The sequence below is a fragment of the Astyanax mexicanus genome, chromosome 6, assembly GCF_023375975.1.
Source record: "Astyanax mexicanus isolate ESR-SI-001 chromosome 6, AstMex3_surface, whole genome shotgun sequence".
Lineage (NCBI taxonomy): Eukaryota > Metazoa > Chordata > Actinopteri > Characiformes > Acestrorhamphidae > Astyanax > Astyanax mexicanus.
The window spans coordinates 36,675,638-36,698,193 of record NC_064413.1 but is presented as its reverse complement, the minus strand read 5'-3'; the positions used below and the strand labels follow the sequence as shown (position 1 = coordinate 36,698,193).

Below are 22,556 nucleotides of genomic sequence, written 5' to 3'. Positions count from 1 at the left end.
ACAAAACATTTTTCAGGATTTACTTGAATGAACACATTATTACAAATATAGAGGATTGTCAACCTTCACTTGAATGCACATTGTATCCATTTTTCTTTGATGTTGGGGTGATGGTAACATTAGAAAATCAAACTGCATTTCTGGAACAGAACAAGGACATCACTAAAAATTATAAATGTCGCAAAAATTGTCCACCCTGCAGTGCAGCTTCCATGACAGGGTGGGGACATGCATAAGAGGAAATAAGAAAAAAAAAAAAAGAAAAAAAAAAGAAATAGAAATTATGAATTATGTGTAGGTCTGAAATTTGGCTATAGTGCAAGTCACTAATTTTAGATTTAAGGGATAAAATGCAGAGTATTCTGTATTCATACTCAAAAATAGAATTTTGAGGTTTAAAAGATCAGTTAAAACAGGGTAAATTAGTAAGGGTATTGGTTTACCAGGCATTTATATGTAAATGGTTAAGGTAGATTCAATAGCTAGAACACTATACAGTATAGTTTACATACTTATTAATGACAGGGTTTTTTTTAGGTTCAATATGCAGGTTTGCCAAGCTGCCACTGTTGGGCCCTTTAGGAATGCCTTTAATCCTCACAGCAAACTCCACCTGTGTCCACCACCAACAGTTAATATGGCTGTCTTTGCAATTATTTCTTAAATAAGGTGAGAGGGCAAAGTTGAATTTGATTTGAATGACCCTTCACCCACATCTACCAAGAGAACATAATAATTCAAACGGCACCTCATCACCTGACTGGCCTAATCAAAGGTCACGATACCTTCCTTAAGTCACCACAGTGCAGTCATGCCAAGAGATGTAGACATATATAAACAGACAGACACAATAAGAACACAATTATTTGAAAGGATTTTCTTTTAATGATGGATGAGATCATTGCCAGTCTATGGACTCTTTTACTGTTTTAGTGCTGTGTTACTACGTTACTAACGTCTTCTGTGTATAAAACCAGTTGTCTACAGAGTCATTACATAATAGCACAGAGAGAATGAGAAATGTTACAGTTTGCTCAGAAAAAAAAAAAAAAAAAAGGGTGCATACAGGCAGCCATTCCATAATTACACATACAGTATGCTGAACAAGGCTTTCTGGTTTGCAAATCAGTGCAATCCGCTCTTTCCGCTCTCATTTTTTTTTCTTTTTTTTACCGGTAAAGGTAAACATGCTTCGGCAACAGCTCAAACAAACCACCTCACTGGGCCACACAATCGACCCACCACCAGTCACTACAGTAAGTACTAAGGCCACTTAGTAGCTTGACAAACATAACGAATAGTGTACCTGGGGTCAAAAAGGCATTGTTAGTACTCTAGCACTAAACACCCCCAAAAGATCAGGACTAAACATCAACGTTCAGTCCACAGGTATTGATTTCATTTAAGGTTTCTCACAGACTTAATTCTATTTCATCATTTCATCTTAAAACGTGATTCAGTTCACTAGTAGCACGTGAACACAACTCTTTGAGATTAGCCCATTCACTATTCTTTTTAGTGGCTGTCCAGTAAACTGGACCGTGCCTTAAATTACACATTATACAATTATACAATCGTGGAAGACAAAATAGTAGTGTTAACGGATACCAGATATTTTAAACATAGCTTCATCAAAAATGAACAGAAAAGGTTGCAAGTGATTAAAAACAAAATGCTGTACTCAGCTGGCTAGCAACTCTTGAAGTGCACTAGTACTAGGCCTCACAGCTGGAGGTCTGTGGGTTTTGTGGCTCTATGTACTATGAGCCAAACTCCACCGTCTCAGAAGTGATGGGCTTGAAATCATAGTTCCCTCTCCCATCCATGTGGAGGTAGTACTGTAACAAACACAAACAACAACAGGAAGAGTAAAACAGTGTATCAGTAGAAACCTGGAAATATGCATCAATATACAGGCCTGGCACCACGATTCATAATATACTACAAGATAATACATTGCATTATTTCCACAAACTATTAGCAAAACCCTTAAAGCAAAGAAAAAAAAATAAGTAAAAGAATAAAATTTGAGAATACAATCTGCGTGAAAGAAAAGTATTTTTTTTATAGTTTTTTTTTATTTTATTTCAGGAAGACTGTGACTGTACCCCAAAACACAGCAATGTGCTTACAATGTGCTTAAGCATTAAAAGGAGACAATCTCAACATAAAATTGTAGAAAAAATAAATGTTTTATATATTGCAATGTTTTTATCACATTCTGCCATTCTGAAAATACTGCTAGTACAAACAAACCCACATTTATATGCATAACATCTGAATGAACAAAATCTGAGTAAAAGGTTTAAATCTGAGTAAAAGGATCTAATCTGAGCATGAAATATGACATGTCTAGGAAATATCTAGTAAATTAAAATTCTGTAATCAAATTAAAAATAAATAAATATATATAAAAAACAAATCATATGAATCTGAATAAAAACACTTGTGTACAACCAGAAAAGTACAACCACATAATGACAGGCTGTCCAACTGTCCTAACGTCCCTATATTAAATATAGAGACATAGAGACATTCACATAGAAAGGATTTATGCAGAATAAAATACTTCTCAAAGATTCTAATAAGAATTACAGTCTCACCTCATGGTGCTTCCAGAGAGACTTTCTGTGGGAAACTGTGAACAGAGTGATGCCCACCTGCCAAGAGCAGAATGAGTCAGAACGAGTCAGAAGGAGTCCTCACAAAAGAAATTAAATGTATGAGTCAACACATTAGAAAGTTAATGGAGCTAATGAGCTCTTGTTACCTTCCTGCAGTGGCTGTAGATGTAGTCCTCAACATCCACACTCACAGCGCTGGTGCACTCATCCAGAATGGCAAACTGAGGGTTGTGGTAGAACAGCCGAGCCATCTGCAGCAAAACAGAACACATTACATATTACTCTAGTAAATTATTCCTGCCTGAGATAAAAGTACAAAATGTTTTTTTTTCCCTCAACTGTACTTTTGGTTAATTTCTGGTATGACCTGAGTGATGGCAAAAACATCTTATCAGATATCAAATCAACCATCCTGTTATTTAAAAATGAATAATTAGAAATGGTTGATGAATTAGTATTTATTTAGTTTTAATATACTGTTGCTGTCTTACAAATATCTTTTTACCTTGTATTTTTGTCTTGCTTTGTTCTAGCTAATGTGTATCTATGTGAATTTTCATTTTGTAAAAAAAAAAAAAAAAATAAAATAAAACATGGCGAATGGACCAAAAGAAATGTTCCAAAATAACTAAATAAAAGTCTTTCAAACTACAAAGATCAGTGGTCCATTTCAGCATAAAACCCAAAAACACAGAAAAACTACAAAAAAAAAGCAGTGGCTCACAGCAGTAGAACAGGACCCCGAACTGCACAGCAATACTACATTACACCTAGTTACTTTTTTTATTTAATTCAAGTTAGAGCTTGCCTGCTATCAAGGAAGTTCAACAGGTCAAGCAGATCTGCCTGATCCTTCATTGCTTTACTTTGCTTTGCTTAACTGCTTTAGTTACAGTTACTATGCCTGACAAAGTACTGAGTGCAGCATGCACAGGTAGACAGTTTTCTCAGGTAAACTCTTCAGCCTAAGACTTACTAATATCAGGCATAATTTCTTTCCATTAGTTCTTTCAGGTTGTTTTATGCAGCCTTCACATGCATACTGCAGATATCGGAGACCAAAGTAAAAGTAATCAAATGTAGATGAGATGGAAATACAGGTTAAAGAGTGTTTACATACTGCAGGCAAAATAAATGCATCACTGTGTTCATCATTATTTGTGTTTTGAAGTATAGGTGGACATTTAGAAAGCTGCAGTTGCGCAAACACAGCCACATTCCTTCAATTAAACTGCCGGCTACATTTCGCAATGTCTTCCTCCACTGTGCTTTACTTTTATCCTACACCTTTCTTCTTGGATACAATCCAAATTCACGTTCCAAATCAAACTTTTTGAACACATAACATTTCTTTTGAAAACCTATAAGGGTTTGGTATAATTATGCATGAAAGATTTTGATTGTGATTATGACTGGTATACTTTTATTTGAAATTATGACTTCTGTTTTCTCCCACTTTAGGGAAGCAGTTCTCAGAATTTGCACAGACATGACATTTATATTCTGCTTTATTCACCGCACTTGTTTCTAAGAGAAGCAAACATTTCTGACGTATCTTGATTTATTCGCTCTCAGTTGATAAAAAAATATAGTTTTTAAAACTTTATATGTTTTCTACAAGCTACATAATGAGTACATCCTTACCGCCATCCTCTGCTTCTCTCCACCACTGAGAACATCCATCCAATCCTGAACAGCATCCCAAGAACCCTCTCTATCTAGAATGTGCCCCAACTGCACATTGTCCAGGTATTCTTTCAGCACCTGTCACAACAGACATTAAATCAAATCACATTAGCACAGGTGTACAGGTGAGTGAAAAACGTACATGCAGACCCTCTAGGAATAAAAAAAAGCTAAATATATTCTATATATAATACAATATAATATAAATTATATGTTAAACACTTAACATTTGCTATAAACAAATAACTTTTATAAACATACACATGGGGATCCTGATGGGGCATACATTAATTCCACAGAAAAAAAAAAAAAAAAAAATACCACTATGGTAAAATACTGAACCATTCTTCAGTACCTGATCTGAAATCCCTTTCTTTTTCTGGTCCTCATAAGTGTCGGGGTAGATCACCTGATCTCTTAGCGAGCCGAGAGTCATGTACGGCCTCTGAAAGTGAGCAAACATAGACACAGTATACACACACGCACAAAACCAAACAACAAAGATTCTCAGTGTATGATTGGCTCTGCTGTTACCAGGAAACCTACCTGAGGGACATAGAAAAGCTTCCCTCTCTCAGGTTTTGTCAAACTCCCACCAAACAGGGGCCAGAGCTAAAGAATATAATAAATAAATAAACACACACAGGCATTAACATACACATATTTCACAGTCATTTCTCTCTATCTCTCACACTGGACACTACTTTTACACAATGCAGTAATATAATTATGTAAGTGGAAAGAACATAAAAACAATTCACTGGACCTTATCCTAGTCTTTAATTAACTTACTTTTAAAATAAATCACTTACTTCTCCAAGGACTCTGAAGAGTGAGCTTTTCCCACAGCCATTGGGCCCACACACCAAAACGTTGGTGCCAGATTTCACCTTTAAAAGGATACAAACATACCAAGCAGGAACTGAATCTGAGGTCTGTAACCTGAGTGTGCATAACCACAACAATGTGTGTGTGCCAGTTTGAGAAAGCCTACCTCAAAACTGAGGTCTCTGATCAAAACGTCTCCATTGGGTGTTGCTAATGGTGTATGTTCAAATCTGGAAAAAAAAAACAACAACAACAACAACAACCAATTACAGTTGATAAAAGGAAAATTCCAAATGTGTAAGATGTTTTGGAAACTGATGATTTAGGAAAGTTTCATACATACCTGATGATGTTGTCTATGTTGATAATCCGCCCACTTCCAGGGACTAAGGTTAATTTTTCAAGGGCATCTGTTTCTACAAATGACAAATGGATTACGAATTTTATGACCAAATGCCTGACCATCACATTGCCTTTAAAAGACTTGTTAGAGCTGTACCTTTCTCTGACAGAGAGACCATGGTGCGCTCATATTTCCCAGAGTTCAAATCCTTCAGAACCTTCATAAGCTCTGTGATGCGGGTGGTAAACCTGGAAAAGAGACACATTAGTTAAACGTATTGGAATGGTAAGACCATATAATTTATTTCTGCTGTAGACAAAATACATTAAGTAATTAGTAAAAAATCACAGCATTGGAGGAAAATAACCCAATTTCTGATTAAGAAAGTGAACTAGAACAAGCAAACAGTACAATTACAGTCTGTCATCAACTGATGTTTTCATTGGCTGATCAATCTGAAGTCAGCTGCTAGTATGCCTGTGGCATCTTCCTTTGTCTTTTTATCATATGTTTCATTAAGCAAATAAACAACAGCAAACAGCGAATCTGTAGAGTGTGCAGAGGTGTTACACCTAGAAAATCAACAACATGGATTCTGACCAGATGGATAGAGAAAGATAATAGATTTAAAAAAAAAAAAAAAAAACAGATTTTACCCTGAGAGCCTTGTCATTTCTCTGCCCGCAAGCACGATCCTACCCAGGGCCTGGGACATGCGCAACAGCATACGACCACTCTGATAGTAGTCCTATAATAAAAAACAAACACACACACAAACCAGTCAACAATCAGAGTAAAACTCAGGGCTTTATTCCTATTTCATTCAAATGGATCCTGGGGGTAATTATCATCATCTTTACACTATGCAAAGGGTTTTTAGAAAGTATTAAACAAATGCTTTTGCAGGTATATCTGAACTTAAAGGTGAACTCGAGTGTAAAAATGTCTTTGGATGTAGAAAAATAAGATAAAGAGTACTTACATTTGTTAAATAGCCTACATCTGTTCTCCCGCAGCTTTCTGAGATCAAGCAATTTTTTGCAGTTTTTTCAAGCATGCTTTAGAATAGATCATATGGGGGGATGGCAGAGCCCAGAGATTAGGTTAAACTACGGGTTGTAAACAGTGTTTTTTTTTTGTTTTTTTTAATAAGCATTTTGTGCACTTTTAAATTTATTACTGCCTCGTTTTTGATGTCAGGGCTCTCCAGATTCTAACAGGGAGGTGTAGATCTACTTTGAGCCTGGATAACGGTGTAAAAAAAAAAAAAGACTTATCTGCAGGGGAAAATTATGCCCCATATTATCCATTCAAAAGAATGTTTGGAGAAACTGATAAAAAGGACTGGATCTCAGAAAGCTGCGGGAGAACAGAGGTGGGCTATTCAACAATAGTTAGTACACTCATTCATAAAACACCCAAAGACAAATACACACAAGAGTTCTCCTTTAAAGCAACATTATGTATCATTTACCCTAAAATACTTGTTTCAAAATCATGCTCCACTGACATATAGCAAGGTGAATAGCATCTCTACCACTGTTACTTTAAGCTTGGCACACTAACTACTGCACTGTATATTACTTTAGTAAAGCAGGTAACTGTGTAAGGCTATGTAAGCAGAGACATATTTGTATAAATGATCTTGTAATACATGATTTTTTTCACTTTCACTAATGGTTCTGTCTCTGTCAGCTCATTAAATGTGCACGTGCCACAAAGGGAAAAGAAAAAAATTAAAACATTCTAGCATGCTGCTTTAATGTCATATACATACGATTAGAGGGGCTAAATAAATATGTGCTTTGTGTTTTAGTAATACACAGATGAGCCAGCTCACCTCCAGCAGCTCAGAATGTGTGCTGTTAAGGTGCCTTGGGTCCGCCAGGTTCAAAAATGGACGACTCACAGACAGATATCCAACTACTGTGGCCAAGTCTGCAATAGAGAGAAATAAAGAAAAATAAAGAAATATGTTTTTATTCTTTTTGTTGTGTTTTAAAAAGTTAATATTGTTTTATAAACAAGCATCGGCTTACACTTAGCAATGATGTCGTCTACCATGCCCATAGAGAAGCGGAAAAAGATGAAATTGTGCAAGTGATCAACCTGAGGGCAAAGTACATCAAAGCATTTACAACTCTGGAGTCAACAAGTGTAAGAGTCCAACATTTAAACTCCGTCTGATGATACATTTCTGAAGGGCATACACGGTCATAAATGCACATGGGGCATTTCTCACCAGTTTTTTGAAGGTAGAATGGATGGTCTGTTTCTCCCTTACATTCCCATTGTAGAAGGCAATCTCTTCACTATGGGACAGAACCAGTTATAGAAGGATTATAAATATTAATAATAAACAGTAAACGTTTAAATAAACACAGGACAAAGACATTTACAACTCCACACAGATTTTTATATATATATATATATATATATATATATATATACATATATACACTACCGTTCAAAAGTTTGGGGTCACTCAAACAATTTTGTGTTTTCCATGAAAAGTCACACTTATTCACCACCATACGTTGTGAAAATAGAAAATAGAGTCAAGACATTGACAAGGTTAGAAATAATGATTTGTATTTGAAATAACATTGTTTTTACATCAAACTTTGCTTTCATCAAAGAATCCTCCATTTGCAGCAATTACAGCATTGCACACCTTTGGCATTCTAGCTGTTAATTTGTTGAGGTAAGCTGGAGAAATTGCACCCCACGCTTCTAGAAGCAGCTCCCACAAGTTGGATTGGTTGGATGGGTACTTCTGGCGTACCATACGGTCAAGCTGCTCCCACAACAGCTCAATGGGGTTCAGATCTGGTGACTGCGCTGGCCACTCCATTACCAATAGAATACCAGCTGCCTGCTTCTGCTGTAAATAGTTCTTGCACAATTTGGAGGTGTGTTTAGGGTCATTGTCCTGTTGTAGGACGAAATTGGCTCCGATCAGGCGCTGTCCACTGGGTATGGCATGGCGTTGCAAAATGGAGTGATAGCCTTCCTTATTCAGAATCCCTTTTACCCTGTACAAATCTCCCACCTTACCAGCACCAAAGCAACCCCAGACCATCACATTACCTCCGCCATGCTTAACAGATGGCGTCAGGCATTCTTCCAGTATCTTTTCATTTGTTCTGCGTCTCACAAACGTTCTTCTTTGTGATCCAAACACCTCAAACTTGGATTCATCCGTCCACAACACTTTTTTCCAGTCTTCCTTTGTCCAATGTCTGTGTTCTTTTGCCCATCTTAATCTTTTTCTTTTATTAGCCAGTCTCAGATATGGCTTTTTCTTTGCCACTCTGCCCTGAAGCCCAAAATCCCGCAGCCGCCTCTTCACTGTAGATGTTGACACTGGTGTTTTGCGGGTACTATTTAATGAAGATGCCATGGGGACCTGTGAGGTGTCTGTTTCTCAAACTAGAGACTCTAATGTACTTATCTTCTTGCTTAGTTGTGCAACGCGGCCTCCCACTTCTTTTTCTACTCTGGTTAGAGCCTGTTTGTGCTGTCCTCTGAAGGGAGTAGTACACACCGTTGTAGGAAATCTTCAATTTCTTAGCAATTTCTCGCATGGAATAGCCTTCATTTCTAAGAACAAGAATAGACTGTCGAGTTTCAGATGAAAGTTCTCTTTTTCTGGCCATTTTGAGCGTTTAATTGACCCCACAAATGTGATGCTCCAGAAACTCAATCTGCTCAAAGGAAGGTCAGTTTTGTAGCTTCTGTAATGAGCTAGACTGTTTTCAGGTGTGTGAACATGATTGCACAAGGGTTTTCTAATCATCAATTAGCTTTCTGAGCCAATGAGCAAACACATTGTACCATTAGAACACTGGAGTGATAGTTGCTGGAAATGGGCCTCTATACACCTATGTATATATTGCACCAAAACCAGACATTTGCAGCTAGAATAGTCATTTACCACATTAGCAATGTACAGAGTGTATTTGTTTAAAGTTAGGACTAGTTTAAAGTTATCTTCATTGAAAAGTACAGTGCTTTTCCTTAAAAAATAAGGACGTTTCAATGTGACCCCAAACTTTTGAACGGTAGTGTATATATATATATATATATATATATATATATATATATATATATATATATATATATATATATATATCTTTTTGTATCATTATTTTAGAATGAATAAAAATCCATTATAGTGTGGATCTCCACATGTCCTATTTATATACATTTGAATGCGAATATAAAGCTACTGAGAACACACACTGTCTCGTTTAGGAAGAAGGCACAAATTCCCAGGGCTGAAAGAACTTTTATCTGAAAGGTTCATCTGAACCCCAGAATGACAATGACACAGGATAAAGGAACTTGTAAATTAGTTGGAGGGGTCAGGTTTCGAAGTATTCACATCCACCATTTAAAGATCCTGAAACTGCACAGACTAAAAGCCCTTATTCTTAGTCTGGAATAAAAAAGATTCACAGTTCATTCAATTTTAGTGTTCAGATGAAGCAAAATTAATGAAAAAAAAAACTGTCTGACCACAAGGACCACTGCTATGTATGGAGGTAAAGGGTAGGGTTTTTAAACCAAAAGACACAATCAACTGTGTAGCATGGGAGTTGCAGCATAATGCTCTTGTGATGTTTTGCTGAAAAACAGACTGGTGTACTTCAAAAAAATAGAAAAGATGATTATTATAAAATAAATAAATAAATAAATAATGATAAAAATAAGAAATTAAAAATATAGTTCAGCCAAAAAAAAAAAAAAAAAAAACAAAAAAAAAAACAACACAGGTTGGCAAAATAAATATCCTAAGTGTTTCTCCACAATCCACAATCAATAATTTGGGATTGGCATGCCAGGTATTCTACTATGCAACTCTAGGCAGAACAACTTCTCCTAGACTCTGCTTACTGTGCGTTTCTTTTTTATTGTTTATTATTTTGAGGGTTTATTATAAATGTTTCTTGTTTATTATTCTGAATGTGCCCCTTACAGATTTATTTTTTTTTACATACAAACGGAATTCTAATAATAGATGGAAGGTACCACTAGTTACAAATTACCATCATGTCTGTCATTCAAGTAATGCTAATCCATGAGTATTTACTTTTATTATATATTACCAAGATTAGCAGTACTGACTGATGCATTCCAGAAATGTTTGGTAACATTGTGTGGAGTTGTGAAATGTTAAGCTGGAATGCAGTACTAGTCAAAGGTTTGGACAAATATCTTCTTTTTTAGTGTGTTTTCGTTCTTTTTATTATTTTTTACACATGTGGAATTATTTTGAAAACAGAAAGTGTTAAAAAAAAAGCTTGCTATTTGAAAAGATATCTGTTGCTCAGAAACAGATAGGCTATAAATCTGCAAGTAAACACTTAAAAAGTGCCCATGTATGGAAGATGTTTCTGATAAAATGGCCAATGAGGGGTAAGACAGCTTAGTTTTTATTATTATACTATTTTGAAGTCCAGAACTGTACTTTACCTGTTTGTGATGAGCCGAGAGTTGACGTATCGGTACTCTCCCTCAAATTTCTGCTCAGTCACGGTCATCTTTCCAATAGGTCTCCTCATCCTCGTCAGGAAGAGCCCTGAGATCAGCAGGTAGGCCATCATAGTAGCAGGGCCCTGAAGGTTGAGATGACATCACACAGTGTTGATGTCATATGTTTATTTGTAAATGTTTCTCACAAGCTTTGATAATTAAATATCTAACATACCTGTGCGCCGATAGCAGTTGTCAGCTTGAAGATGTACAGCCCAATATCGAGAAGAGGCTAGAAAAAGGATAATGGATGAAATAAGAGAAAACAAAACATTATTTAGCTGAAGCAACTATATCTCCTCATCAATAATACATCATTATGTCAAGAAAAAGAAGCAGCACAAAAAATATGTACCTTGCTAAGATTGGAGTACAGGTCCACCACACTGTTGCAGAACCTTTCGACATCCTGGGTCAGCAGCTGATCAGCATTGGCAATTCGATTATCCAGGTTGCCCATCTTGTAGTAGGTGTAGCCTCTAAAAATGTAACAATCAACAAAACAGAAATATTACACTGCAACCTGAGGGTTAATTACACTATTACTAAATATCTAATTGTAATAAATACAAGTAGTACAGATCATTATTCTTACTTCAGGTACTCATCATAAAGATGTTTGGTGAGTCTTTCACGGAAGCGGAGCTTCAGTTCATTCAAGCCAAACTTCAACAAGTTGTTTACCAAGGCAATCTGCAGGGCAAGCGAGCAATAAGTGCGTTTATAGATTACAAATAACATGCAAAAGCAGATAAATTATTCAGATTTCAACTTGATCACAGATGTGAGAAAAATTAACACTAGAAGCAGGAAAAATGCGCTGTGACTAGCGGTATTAAGAGAACATAACAAGATTAGGGCTGGACAATAATATATGATGCAAAGGTGTTTCAATTATGGGGATATGATTTTAAAACAATACAAAATACAATATTTCAATACACATTATTTACAGGATCTGCTATTGACTGACATTCATAAAGGTGTAAATTAATTTTTTAGCAGTAGTTTCTAAATGCAGACATTCACTGTGGTGTCCTAGGGAGTTTTTCTGTTCATTGTTGTTAATAACGGTCTCATAATTACATTATGTTGACCAAAATGTACAAATGTATTGTGTTATCAGTTTTGTCCATATCATCCAGCCTTAATCAATATCAATGTAAATAGTTAAAGAGGTAAAGTGTAAGTGGGATACTATCAGGCCTCCTCTGACATCCCACATCAATTCAAAATAGAAAATATGAATAACTATAATGATCAAATAGATTAAGCAAAAAAAAAATTTTTATTATTATTAAATATTATTAAAAAAAAACGAAACTTACAACTGGCATGACCCTCATAAAGTTGAACAAATACCTCTTGAAATCGGTTGTGGAGCGACCAATAATTGCACTGTAAACCACAACATGCACAAAATAAGAGCAAGCAAGGTCAGCAAGACATACTAAAGAACAAGGTGAACATCTGCTATGAAGACACCTGCAAAAAAAAAAAAAAAGCAATCCTCCAAACCTCTTGTAAGCACAAGAAGTTATAATAACACATCCAGACATGCAAGGATATGCTGTCTGAGAAGAGAAACAATACCAAAATGTATATATCAGAGGAGATCTGTAATTTAGTGTGGGCAATCAAGGTGTCCAAATAGTTTAATAGTTTATCCCTTTTTAAGTAATATAAGTGGTGTTATGAATTGTGGTTTTGTGGTTTAGTCTTGTCTTATGCTCAAGCTTAGTCTGTTATGTCAATAGCAGGTTCACACACACACATATTAGTCTGAAATCTTCTCACAGCAAAAAGAGAGAATACAGTGAAACATTACCCAGGGAATGACTGTAATGTAGGAAAAAAAGTGCCTTTTGAACAGTGTGATATCTCTGCTTATGATACCACTGTGAAAGATTACAAATATATAATCAGTCGTTGTAGATATTCAGATCTGGTGTGTGAATTTGATAAAAAAAGTGCTTTCATTCACACTTCAATGAAATAAAGCAAATAGAAATGATCAGAATCCAACCTTTCAATCATTGTGCCGTTCTGGATCATCCAAACGTCACAATATGTCCGAGCCACTAACATCACTGCAATCATGGTCAGGTACCATGTCTGTGAGTCATAAAATAAACCAGAACAAATGGTCAGTTTCAAATTTACAGCAGTAAACATTGGTTGAAAATATTTTAAATATACCTAAGCTCAAAGGTTCTCCATAATTTAAACACAATTTAATGGTAAATTTAAAGGTGGATCATAAATTTTGCCAAAAAATCCTTTGGTGAAAGGGCAACATATTAAAATGCTGGTGTGACACAGGATGTGATGCAACTATCTTATTTTCCTAGAACTCATTCAGAAAAAAATAGAAACAGGCGGGGTCAATAAAACTTCAAGGGCAAAGACCGCATTTTACTGTGCTTCATTACAATTACTCACTATATGCAATTCTAGTGCTGATAAAAAAAACTGATGCCCAATTACCTATGCCCCAGTTACCTCACCGGTAATTCAAGGTCAGCACATGTCACAGAGTGTGCTTTACAACGATGAACAATAACTGAGAATTAATGATATAAAACCAATTACAAATTAGAAGCACATTTCTTTAGTAGGTTTCTCACTATTTCTGATAATTGATTTCCAGTTTCATTCTAGTATTGTAGTCCAATTATTTCTCACCAGTAGGTAATTATCTGGAATGTCTTAAACTTAAATACATTCAACTACTTGTAGCCAGTGAATCCCAACATGGAAGCAGAACATGATTATTCTAAAGTCCTCACCTCTTTGCAGAAGAGCCGTGGCACCATGATCCTGACGATTCGACATATTCGCATGAAAAACACTTTGTCCACAGCTGCCCGGTCTTTCTTGACCTGATTTGTGTACAATGCAAATGAGAAAAACAATGTATTAAATATTTCTCTGCTTTAACTCTCAATGCTTTTACAGACATCACCATCACAAAAATTTTTTTTTGCCTATTGTGTTTGTACATATTTTTACTTACGTCATTGTTTAATGCTTCTGATGAGCCTTTTTTGCTGGTGGGGAAATTGAAACAAAAATAAAAAATGATTACCAAATACACTGCAAGAATAATCCATTGGCAAAAACTAAACAAAATATATGTAAAGTGAGCTTAGATCTGGTCACAACTAATAATAATAACTTGACTGGTGACTTTTTGTGCTTGTTTTGATTAAAATGATCCAAAATAATGTGTTCTAATTAGAAGTGAGGCTGATTAAGATCATTATATGGAATGAGTAGGTTGGCTAACCTAACTAACTACAAGGTTTAATAAAAAAAAGTTACATTTGTAAACGTTGTAATTTGGCTGTAATTTGGAAGTAAATGAGGCTATACTGCTGTGGGCCTGCTAATGATGTTAGCTAACTGACTACCTTCACAGTGAATAAAGTGCTTTGTCTGACAGCTAGAATGAATGCAAAGCCACACACACACACACACACACACACACACACACACAAACAGTGGCAAGACATTAGTTAGCTAGAAACAGTGGCAAGACATTAGTTAGCTAGAAAGCACAGTAAACAACACGTACTCTGACAGTGGCTAGAAGCGTGTGATGTTGTGTGTATGTGGAGAAGTGTACAGGTTAAGTGAGGGCTCTGACAGCCTGTCTAAACTCAGGGTCAACTCTCAGACAGCTAGGTTAGCCTGAAGGCTAGTTCTATTCGCGAGCTAGTAGCTAGGCTAGCTAACGATAACTTGAAGTTAGCCCAGGCTGATTCTAGCTTAATAACAAACACACTACCCGAGACTCCTGCGTGTCACCCACCTGTTCAGCCTGGCGGACCTCCGTCTCTGCTTCAGCAGGTATAAAACTACCAGGATCCCGCCGGCTATTGATGAATTCTTTGCTGTCAAGTATTTACTGATGACCGCCATGTTTCCTCCAGCGAGTCGGCGCACCGGCTGAGGACAGCAGCGTGTGCGCCTGTGTGTATAAATATGAGTGTGTGTGTGTGGAGAGAGAGGGAGAGCGGCTCACTGTGGCCCCCTACAGGTGGGTTTACTGCTCTACAGCCAGCCTTTACCAGCAGCTTCCTCCTGCCGTCCTCACAGAGGTCATAAAATAATGACTTCTGTATGCACCCAAACAGTCCATTTATATCTAAAACAGAGCCATGAGGAATTAGGTCATAAGTACATAGATCGCTCCCAGACTTACGCAATATTGTGGGTGTAAATTACCCAATTTTATGATTCCCATGCCAGATAGCAAAGGACATTGAATAAACGTCAAACTATGGATGCATTACATCTGTTGTTGTTAATGATTGGAAACAACCCTTAGTTTAACATTACATCATAGGCATTGGTTAGTGCTGAAATTCTGACATTGAATCAAAGTCCATTAATAGGCTTTGAAGGGTTGGTGCTCTAGGGTTGCCACCCTTCCCATAAAATACGTAATTATCCTTTTTTGGAATTAAATATTTAATTTCTTTTGTTTTGTGTGTCTACACACATCAACACAACAGTAAAATCCACAGGAATCAGGCCAGTGGTGGTCGTGGCCCAGAGAAGCCATAGTGGGCATTCCTTATTTTCATTTTTAAAGGTGGCAACCCTACTCACAGTGCTTTTAGGTAAAAGGTGCTCCCCACAAATAAATTATTTATTTCTACTACACTACCGATTAAAAGTTTTAGAACACCTCAATTTTTAACCTTTATTTTTCTAATTTAAGCTCTTCAGGTCCAGTCATTAGCCAGAACTTGGACAAAATTCAGTGTACGAAATTTAGCAGTAAACTTTAAAACCTTTGACCCATAAGATAACCACTCACTGTAGGATAATGCATTTGCAAAAGGGTATAAATGGACCCCTTTATTTGATATTTTATTTTATATTTGAATGTTTGTTTTTTCTGTCTAAAATGCTGATACTCATGTACAACATCTAGTAGCAGAAAAAAGTCATATAATAAACCTTTACATAAAAACATTATATATTTATGAATTATATAGTGGAGATATCTATCCACTCCCTATCATTTATATTATATTTATACAAAAGAAAAAAAAACATTTACATAACAGAATGATCTACAACAATATGAATATATAAAAATATATATAATATACAGTATCAGTCAAAAAAACAGGTAAGCGTTTTCTGCTGCAGTGCTTGTTAGCCAATCGGAGGCGATATGTTTGCATATATGAATATTCATGAGCCATAGCCGAAATCCTGTATTTCTCTAGAGACCACTAATTCGGTAAACTAAAGCAGGGCTTTACAGAAACACCTGAGCACTTTTTTTTTCACAAAAAACTGCACACATTAATTTATACTAGAGACAACTAGACATATTAAAATGAATGCGGTTCAATAAGCGGACAGCAGGGGGTGCTGCTCGCTCCCTCCGCGGAGGCCGCTCTGCTGGATGCGGATGTGACGCACGGTGGTCTCTGGTCTCTGCGCAGCGTTTCGTGTCGGAGGGTCGAGAAACAGCGGCCAGAAGAGAAACACAGCGGAGCCGCACACCCACCTGCAGCACACAGCCTCACACACAGCCGGGGAAGACCGTCTGCGCTACAGGTGTGTACCGGGCCTGTGTGAGGAGCCCTGCGGTGCGGGTTTATTATATTATTACAGTGAGGAGGAGGAGGAGCAGGAGCAGGAGCAGGGCTAGAGCTAGAGGGAAGAAGCGAGGATGCTGCTGCTGCTGCCGCTGCAGGGCAACAGCGGGCACAGAGCTGCTGCTGCTGTTGTTTACCCTCATTTGCACTCAGACTACAGCGCTGGATCTAAGAGTTTAGGGTTTATTCAGCGCTGTAAAATATTAATCTGCGTCCGTTTACAGTCCAGCGCTCCAGGTCTCTGGGAAAGCACGTTTTTAACGCAGGATAGCACATGTGGAGGTAGCGGGCGACTCGGCCACTCTCAGCAGCCACAGAACAGTGCAGAGCTACATGTGTCACATTTTGAAGGTGCTTTGTTTTTTTTTTGGAGGGGCTTTGAAGGTGCAGCATGAAAACGCCACATGTCTGCATTAACCAGCCCAATTAAGGTCCAATGCCATGCACATATTAGTAGTGCTTTTCATGCTTTAACACTCTCCCTCTCAATTCAGTAACGTTAACTAACGGCCTGTTAATGACCTGATTAGTAGAATCACGTGTATTAGAAGCATGGAAATCACTAAAAGGTACAGAGAAGTGGGCCTGAAGTATCAGAATTGAGAGACTGCGTGTTGTGTCTTTAAATTCATGGTAGTGAGATTAGTCTCTCACTGTAGCACCATGTGCCTGGTGATGTGGACTGTTATGATCCTCGTTTAGGTTTTGTTTACCTGTTTATCTGTTTACTCATTTCTGTTGAATTATATGGAAAGGACTGTCTTTCACCTGCTACACTACTAGCAATGGTTCTTTGAAGTACTGAATATAGTATATATATCCGTAAAACAGTATTTAAGTAAGCTTCTCCGTTATATAGAAGAGTCTTAATATGAGATCTATTTAAAGCCATTGCAAAACCTATTCATTAAAAGGCAGCATATTTACAAGGCAGTTTGCCATTTTTGCTATCATTGTGATTAGTAACATACATGCAGACTTAGCTTTAAGATACAGTTGAAAATTAAAATTGAGCAATAACAATATTATCAGCATTATATATTATATATCTATCACACTATATGAAATTCTGAAAATTTGTAAACAAATGTTGACCCTGGTTTCTTAATTTAATTTATATTTTAAATTATTTCAGCCATTTCTCATTTTCTGCAAATAAGTGCTCTAAATGACAATATTTCAATCTGGAATTTGGGAGAAATGTTGTCTGTTGCATATTTATAGAATAAAACAACAGTGTTCATTTTACTCAAACACTATGGCTATAAGAAAATATATGTATTAATATTACTATATTTCATACCTTGTACAAATTATGTATTAATTTATCTATAATGTGATTTAAAACATTATTTATATACTAACAGTTAGATACTGCATGCTGCATTTTTGGTGTTACAAGTGAATACAAATAAAAAATTCAGCATTTTGAGAGATAAGTTTTTAATTCATATCACCTAGCCCTAGCTACCTCTATGTTTGGTGTGCCAAGTTATAAGGAAATTTTTTTTTATTACATTACAAAACGACATATTGCATATGTAAATGGTATTGCCTTGCCACAAAATAATAATGTAACAGAAAAGCCAAATATTAACACATTTCTTTTTGTTTCTTTTTGTAGAGGAGCAGAGAGATCAACGTCATGAACCCTGTCTACAGCCCTGCACCAACAGGGGTTCCCTATGCCAACCCTAAAGGAATAGGATACCCAGGTACTCAGGATGTTTTGTATTTGTTTTGTTGTACTTTTGTAAATTTGTGTCAACACAAGTGATTAAATATCTTGTTATATACATGTTTTTGTAGTTAATTAAATGGGTCTGTGTTGTGTCTTGTAGCTGGGTTTCCAGTTGGCTATGCGGCAGCTGCCCCTGCATACACTCCCAATGTGTATCCCGGAGCTAACCCAGCTTTTCCTACAGGTAAGAGAAGTTTGCACCACATAATATGCATTTTAGTGTTTATGTAGCTTTTTGGGGCTGTGTTTATCTTTAAGCACAGTGTGTAAGTAGATACATATATAATTGTTATTATTGTTTTTTGTGTGTGCTAGAAATTATATTAATAATTAATCAGTAAATCAGTAGTCTGTAATAAGATGATAATTGCCATGGCTTTTTGAGTATGTTCAACCACGGTTCAGTTGCAAAAACAGTGTTTCTAGTCACTATGAAATGTCAGTCTTTGTGTGATATGCAGGCCAATGTTAGAGGAAAACTTTAAAGCTTTTCTAATGTGTTACAATGTATTACAAAATTTAGAAATTATCTAACATTAACAGAATATTAGATGATACATTGTTAAATACAAGATGTATGTAATTAAATGTCAAAATAGAGGAAGAATATTTATTTTTCTTTAGAAGAGTAGGTTATATATTGTCTTCACTAATTGAACATAGTTCATGCTGCAGAGGAACTCCTCCTTGTGGCTTCCTGTCAGTGAGTGCGCAATACTACATTTGTTTCACAATGAGGCCCAGTTACAGTTCATTAGCTTTGCACATTTGTGAGGTCTTTGATAAACTGCTGAAACTGACACTTCTTATTCTGTCAACAGAGGAATAGTAAAACTAATGGAGACAACTTTTTTGGAAAATGGGTTCTCTATGCATTATATTTCAGTGGGCAGTGTATCACATACAGTTAAATTTAGAAAACATAATTAGTAATTTGCTTAGCCTTAATAGTTATTTTTGTTTAAGATTTACTGTAGATTATCTATTTAGTTTAAAACAGTATTTAATTTTAATTGGAATAATATTTAAGTTTATATTTATCTCTTAAATATGATGCCTTTGACCAAATAGAAGTAAAAATATGAACGTTAACCCTTCTTTCCCAACTTTCTAGGTTATGCTCCAGGGACACCTTTCAAAATGTCCTGCTCTCCAACGACAGGTGCTGTCCCCCCATATTCCTCATCACCCAACCCGTACCCTGCTGCTGTGTACCCAGTGAGGAGCTCCTATCCTCAGCAGAATCCCTATGCTCAGGTAAATGGCTGCAAAAATGTTTGCTGGATCCAAGTGGGGTCTTTTTTCACCTTTGTCCAGGTAAAGCTGTATCAGCTAATTCAAAAATGTGTTTTCTCTTCTCCACAGCAGCAAGGCACTTACTACACACAGCCTCTATATGCTGCCCCACCCCATGTAATTCATCATACTACAGTGGTTCAGCCCAATGGCATGCCAGCAGCGATATATGCTCCTCCCATCCCTCCTCCCCGTCCAAATGGAGTCGCCATGGGAATGGTAGCAGGCACCACTATGGCGATGTCTGCTGGTAAGTGAGAAAAATGTGGTGTGAAATGTTCTGTGAACAAGCTTTTGAGGAAATAGGAGTCAATAAAGGCATTAAAGCTGTTCCCTGATTTTCTGGAACTTGTTTGTGACTAGCTGTCTCTCAGTCTCTCACTCATAACTGTTTCCATGCTGGCAAGGCAAGTCTTCCCAGTTTCTATTTCTATTGGACATTACTCACCTCTGGTACCACCTCTGGGTGGTTTAGGCAACATAGACAAAACAGCAGAAAATAGACAAACATTTAACAGAGAAGTGGCTTAAATAGAGTTAAAGCACAAAGACACATCATTATGTTTACGTATATTGCAACACTTGTAGCATGATGTTTATATTGTGGCACTTGTAGCATGATGTTTATATTGTGGCACTTGTAGCATGGTGTTTGTATTGTATTGTGAAGTTATTGCTAATCCCTAATCATAATTAATGATCCACACTGATCAGGCATATTTGTGTTTGGTTGTTCGCTGCAGAATCATTATTTGGTGGCTTTTATTTAAAAGAAAAACATCTGCTTCATATAACTAAGCTCTGATGTTTATGCTTGTTTGTTTGTGCTACATGGTAATATTATAAATTGTCATTTTGCTCCATAGGGACTTTATTAACAACTCACTCCCCAACTCCAGTAGCTCCCCATCCTGTCACAGTGCCCACGTATCGACCCCCTGGCACACCCACCTACAGCTATGTGCCCCCTCAGTGGTGAACAGATGGCACTGTGAGTATAAACACATGAATATTGTACTAAGAATATTTCTTTTCAGACAGAATGTTAATAAACCTGTAACAGATGCTCTTCTATCTCGCAGGTCAGAAGATGATAGATATGCATTCGCACAGTTCAGTATTTTACAGTTACGGTTGGGGCTGATGCCACATGTGTTTCCAGCCTGTTGTTCTTCCTTCCAAGCATAATGTGAATCTGAACCTAGTTGGCAGAAGAAAGAAAATTGTGGAATGGGAACGAGAATCTTTCCATTCCGACTACATTTGTTAGCATTACTCATGTGTTCTACAGCATATCTCATATCTGAAGACTTGCTCTTCACGCAGACTTGTGTTTTGTGGACTGTCTTGCAGTTTTTATAGCATTTAACTCTTAAAGTTGTAAGAAAAGAAAAGAGGTGGAATTAGTTTGTATTTGGAATCCATGTTCAATTGAATGCATGTATATATTGAATAATAATAATGCTAGCTGAATCTACCTGCCGTGATGCAAAATCATCAAATGGTTATTGGAAGCAAAATCCAAAGGATTAAGGTGAAAACAGCAACTTCACATCTCAAATGCAATGTCTTTATTGTTATTTCATAGAAAATATAAATTGTGTTTTCCATAAAAAAAAGTCAACAGTGTTTTAAAGTTTTTACATTTATTTGGTTTTAACTTTTTTTAAACCAAATAAATGTAATTGTATTATTTGGATTTTATTTTTTTATGAGTAATTAATGTGTATCTATGTAAGTAACACATGTTGTTGCTCATCTGCCACTTTGTATTTGAAGGTGGGGTCGGGTATATTTTGATTTAGTGCCTCAAATACAGATATTCAGTTCTGTTCTTATGAATTTACCATTCCTCATGCTCTTGTTACAAATACTTGTTGCACATATTTGCCTGTGTGTGTTTGTGTGCGTGTGTGCGTGTGTATGTATATATTGTTTGGTTGGTTGAGCTGCCGAACAACCCCTTGTATTGGTGACAAGAGCATGCCAACTTATTGCTGTTTTTTTTTTCCTCCCGCCTCCTTTTTTTGGTTAAAGGTCTGACGGAAAGAGTGACAGTGAAGTCATTGCTAACCTAATACATTTTGAAATGTAAAACTGTTTTATGTAGTCAATTTATAACACAAGAATATTTGATAACACTACTGAGGACATAGTAACTTATGAGTTGTTTGGTTAAGAACCTGAAAAGGAACTTATTGCTTGTTACCTCAAGGTTGCACCATTATTGATTGAATTTTTGTTGTCTTTTTACTTATTCATATATATATTGCCTATGTCACCTTGGTTAAATAATGTTTTGTAATGTTATTTTGTGTTTTCGTTTTGTATTTTCAAGAAAGACCAAAAATAAATACAATAATAAACACTGTATTTTACTTCTGTGTTATATATAAAATATAGATCTTGTCTTTGGTTTCATTTGCAAGTAGTTGCGGTCACTTGTACAATTAGGACATGAGGTAAGGCTCAATTAATCACCTATATACATGACATTATTACTCAACCCTGATTCTGCACTTTCAGTGTTTTCATGTGCTTTCAACACACCTGATCCCAGATCAGAATCAGCTCAAGTCAAAGTGTTTAAGTCTAAGTGGATGTGTTAAAGCAGGAAAAACAGAGTAGTAGGCCTAGGATTAAGATACACTGGGCTATCACATAGAAGGCTAGTCAAAACCTTACTGGACAGACCTTACTTTGGGTTTAATAATCCAACTTGCTGGATTGTTTTGTTTACCGGTAATTATGGTTTTATATGTATTGTTTTAATTGAGCATATTAATTATAATAATACATTTTATTTGTAATGCACTTTACATTTTAAGAAATTTCAAAGTATTAAATATGTAAATATTATTGTAATAGCTTGCAAT

General features: G+C 36.3%; 2 protein-coding genes across 6 annotated transcripts; one reads left to right on the top strand and one right to left on the bottom strand.

The window, feature by feature from the left end:
- Positions 1 to 862: 862 nt before the first annotated feature.
- Positions 863 to 15,015, bottom strand: abcd3a (ATP-binding cassette, sub-family D (ALD), member 3a). 2 transcript variants are annotated; one of them, XM_007250386.4, is made up of 23 exons: positions 14,834 to 15,015; positions 14,036 to 14,069; positions 13,809 to 13,901; positions 13,046 to 13,134; positions 12,848 to 12,917; positions 11,615 to 11,712; positions 11,375 to 11,498; positions 11,195 to 11,251; positions 10,960 to 11,102; positions 7,724 to 7,793; positions 7,521 to 7,590; positions 7,322 to 7,419; positions 6,138 to 6,229; positions 5,638 to 5,729; positions 5,482 to 5,554; positions 5,305 to 5,368; positions 5,123 to 5,200; positions 4,857 to 4,922; positions 4,666 to 4,755; positions 4,269 to 4,388; positions 2,771 to 2,875; positions 2,604 to 2,660; positions 863 to 1,838 (listed from the first exon to the last, which is right to left on the bottom strand). In XM_007250386.4, exons 1-23 carry the CDS (start codon positions 14,941 to 14,943, stop codon positions 1,761 to 1,763), a joined length of 1,971 nt encoding a protein of 656 aa, XP_007250448.3. In that variant the 5' UTR covers positions 14,944 to 15,015; the 3' UTR covers positions 863 to 1,760. The 2 variants fall into 2 exon arrangements, with proteins under 2 accessions (XP_007250448.3, XP_007250447.3); XM_007250385.4 differs by lacking the exon at positions 12,848 to 12,917 and adding an exon at positions 12,348 to 12,417 and having other exon boundaries at positions 14,834 to 15,013.
- Positions 15,016 to 16,449: 1,434 nt separating this feature from the next.
- On the top strand, positions 16,450 to 22,051 carry fam168b (family with sequence similarity 168 member B). 4 transcript variants are annotated; one of them, XM_049480546.1, is made up of 7 exons: positions 16,450 to 16,602; positions 18,268 to 18,358; positions 18,485 to 18,568; positions 19,499 to 19,641; positions 19,750 to 19,930; positions 20,547 to 20,671; positions 20,763 to 22,051. In XM_049480546.1, the coding sequence occupies exons 2-6, from the start codon at positions 18,289 to 18,291 to the stop codon at positions 20,657 to 20,659; spliced, it is 591 nt and encodes a 196-aa protein (XP_049336503.1). In that variant the 5' UTR covers positions 16,450 to 16,602; positions 18,268 to 18,288; the 3' UTR covers positions 20,660 to 20,671; positions 20,763 to 22,051. The 4 variants fall into 4 exon arrangements, with proteins under 4 accessions (XP_049336503.1, XP_049336502.1, XP_049336501.1 ...); XM_049480545.1 differs by having other exon boundaries at positions 16,475 to 16,602; positions 19,547 to 19,641; XM_049480544.1 differs by having other exon boundaries at positions 16,475 to 16,602; positions 19,753 to 19,930.
- Positions 22,052 to 22,556: the final 505 nt, after the last annotated feature.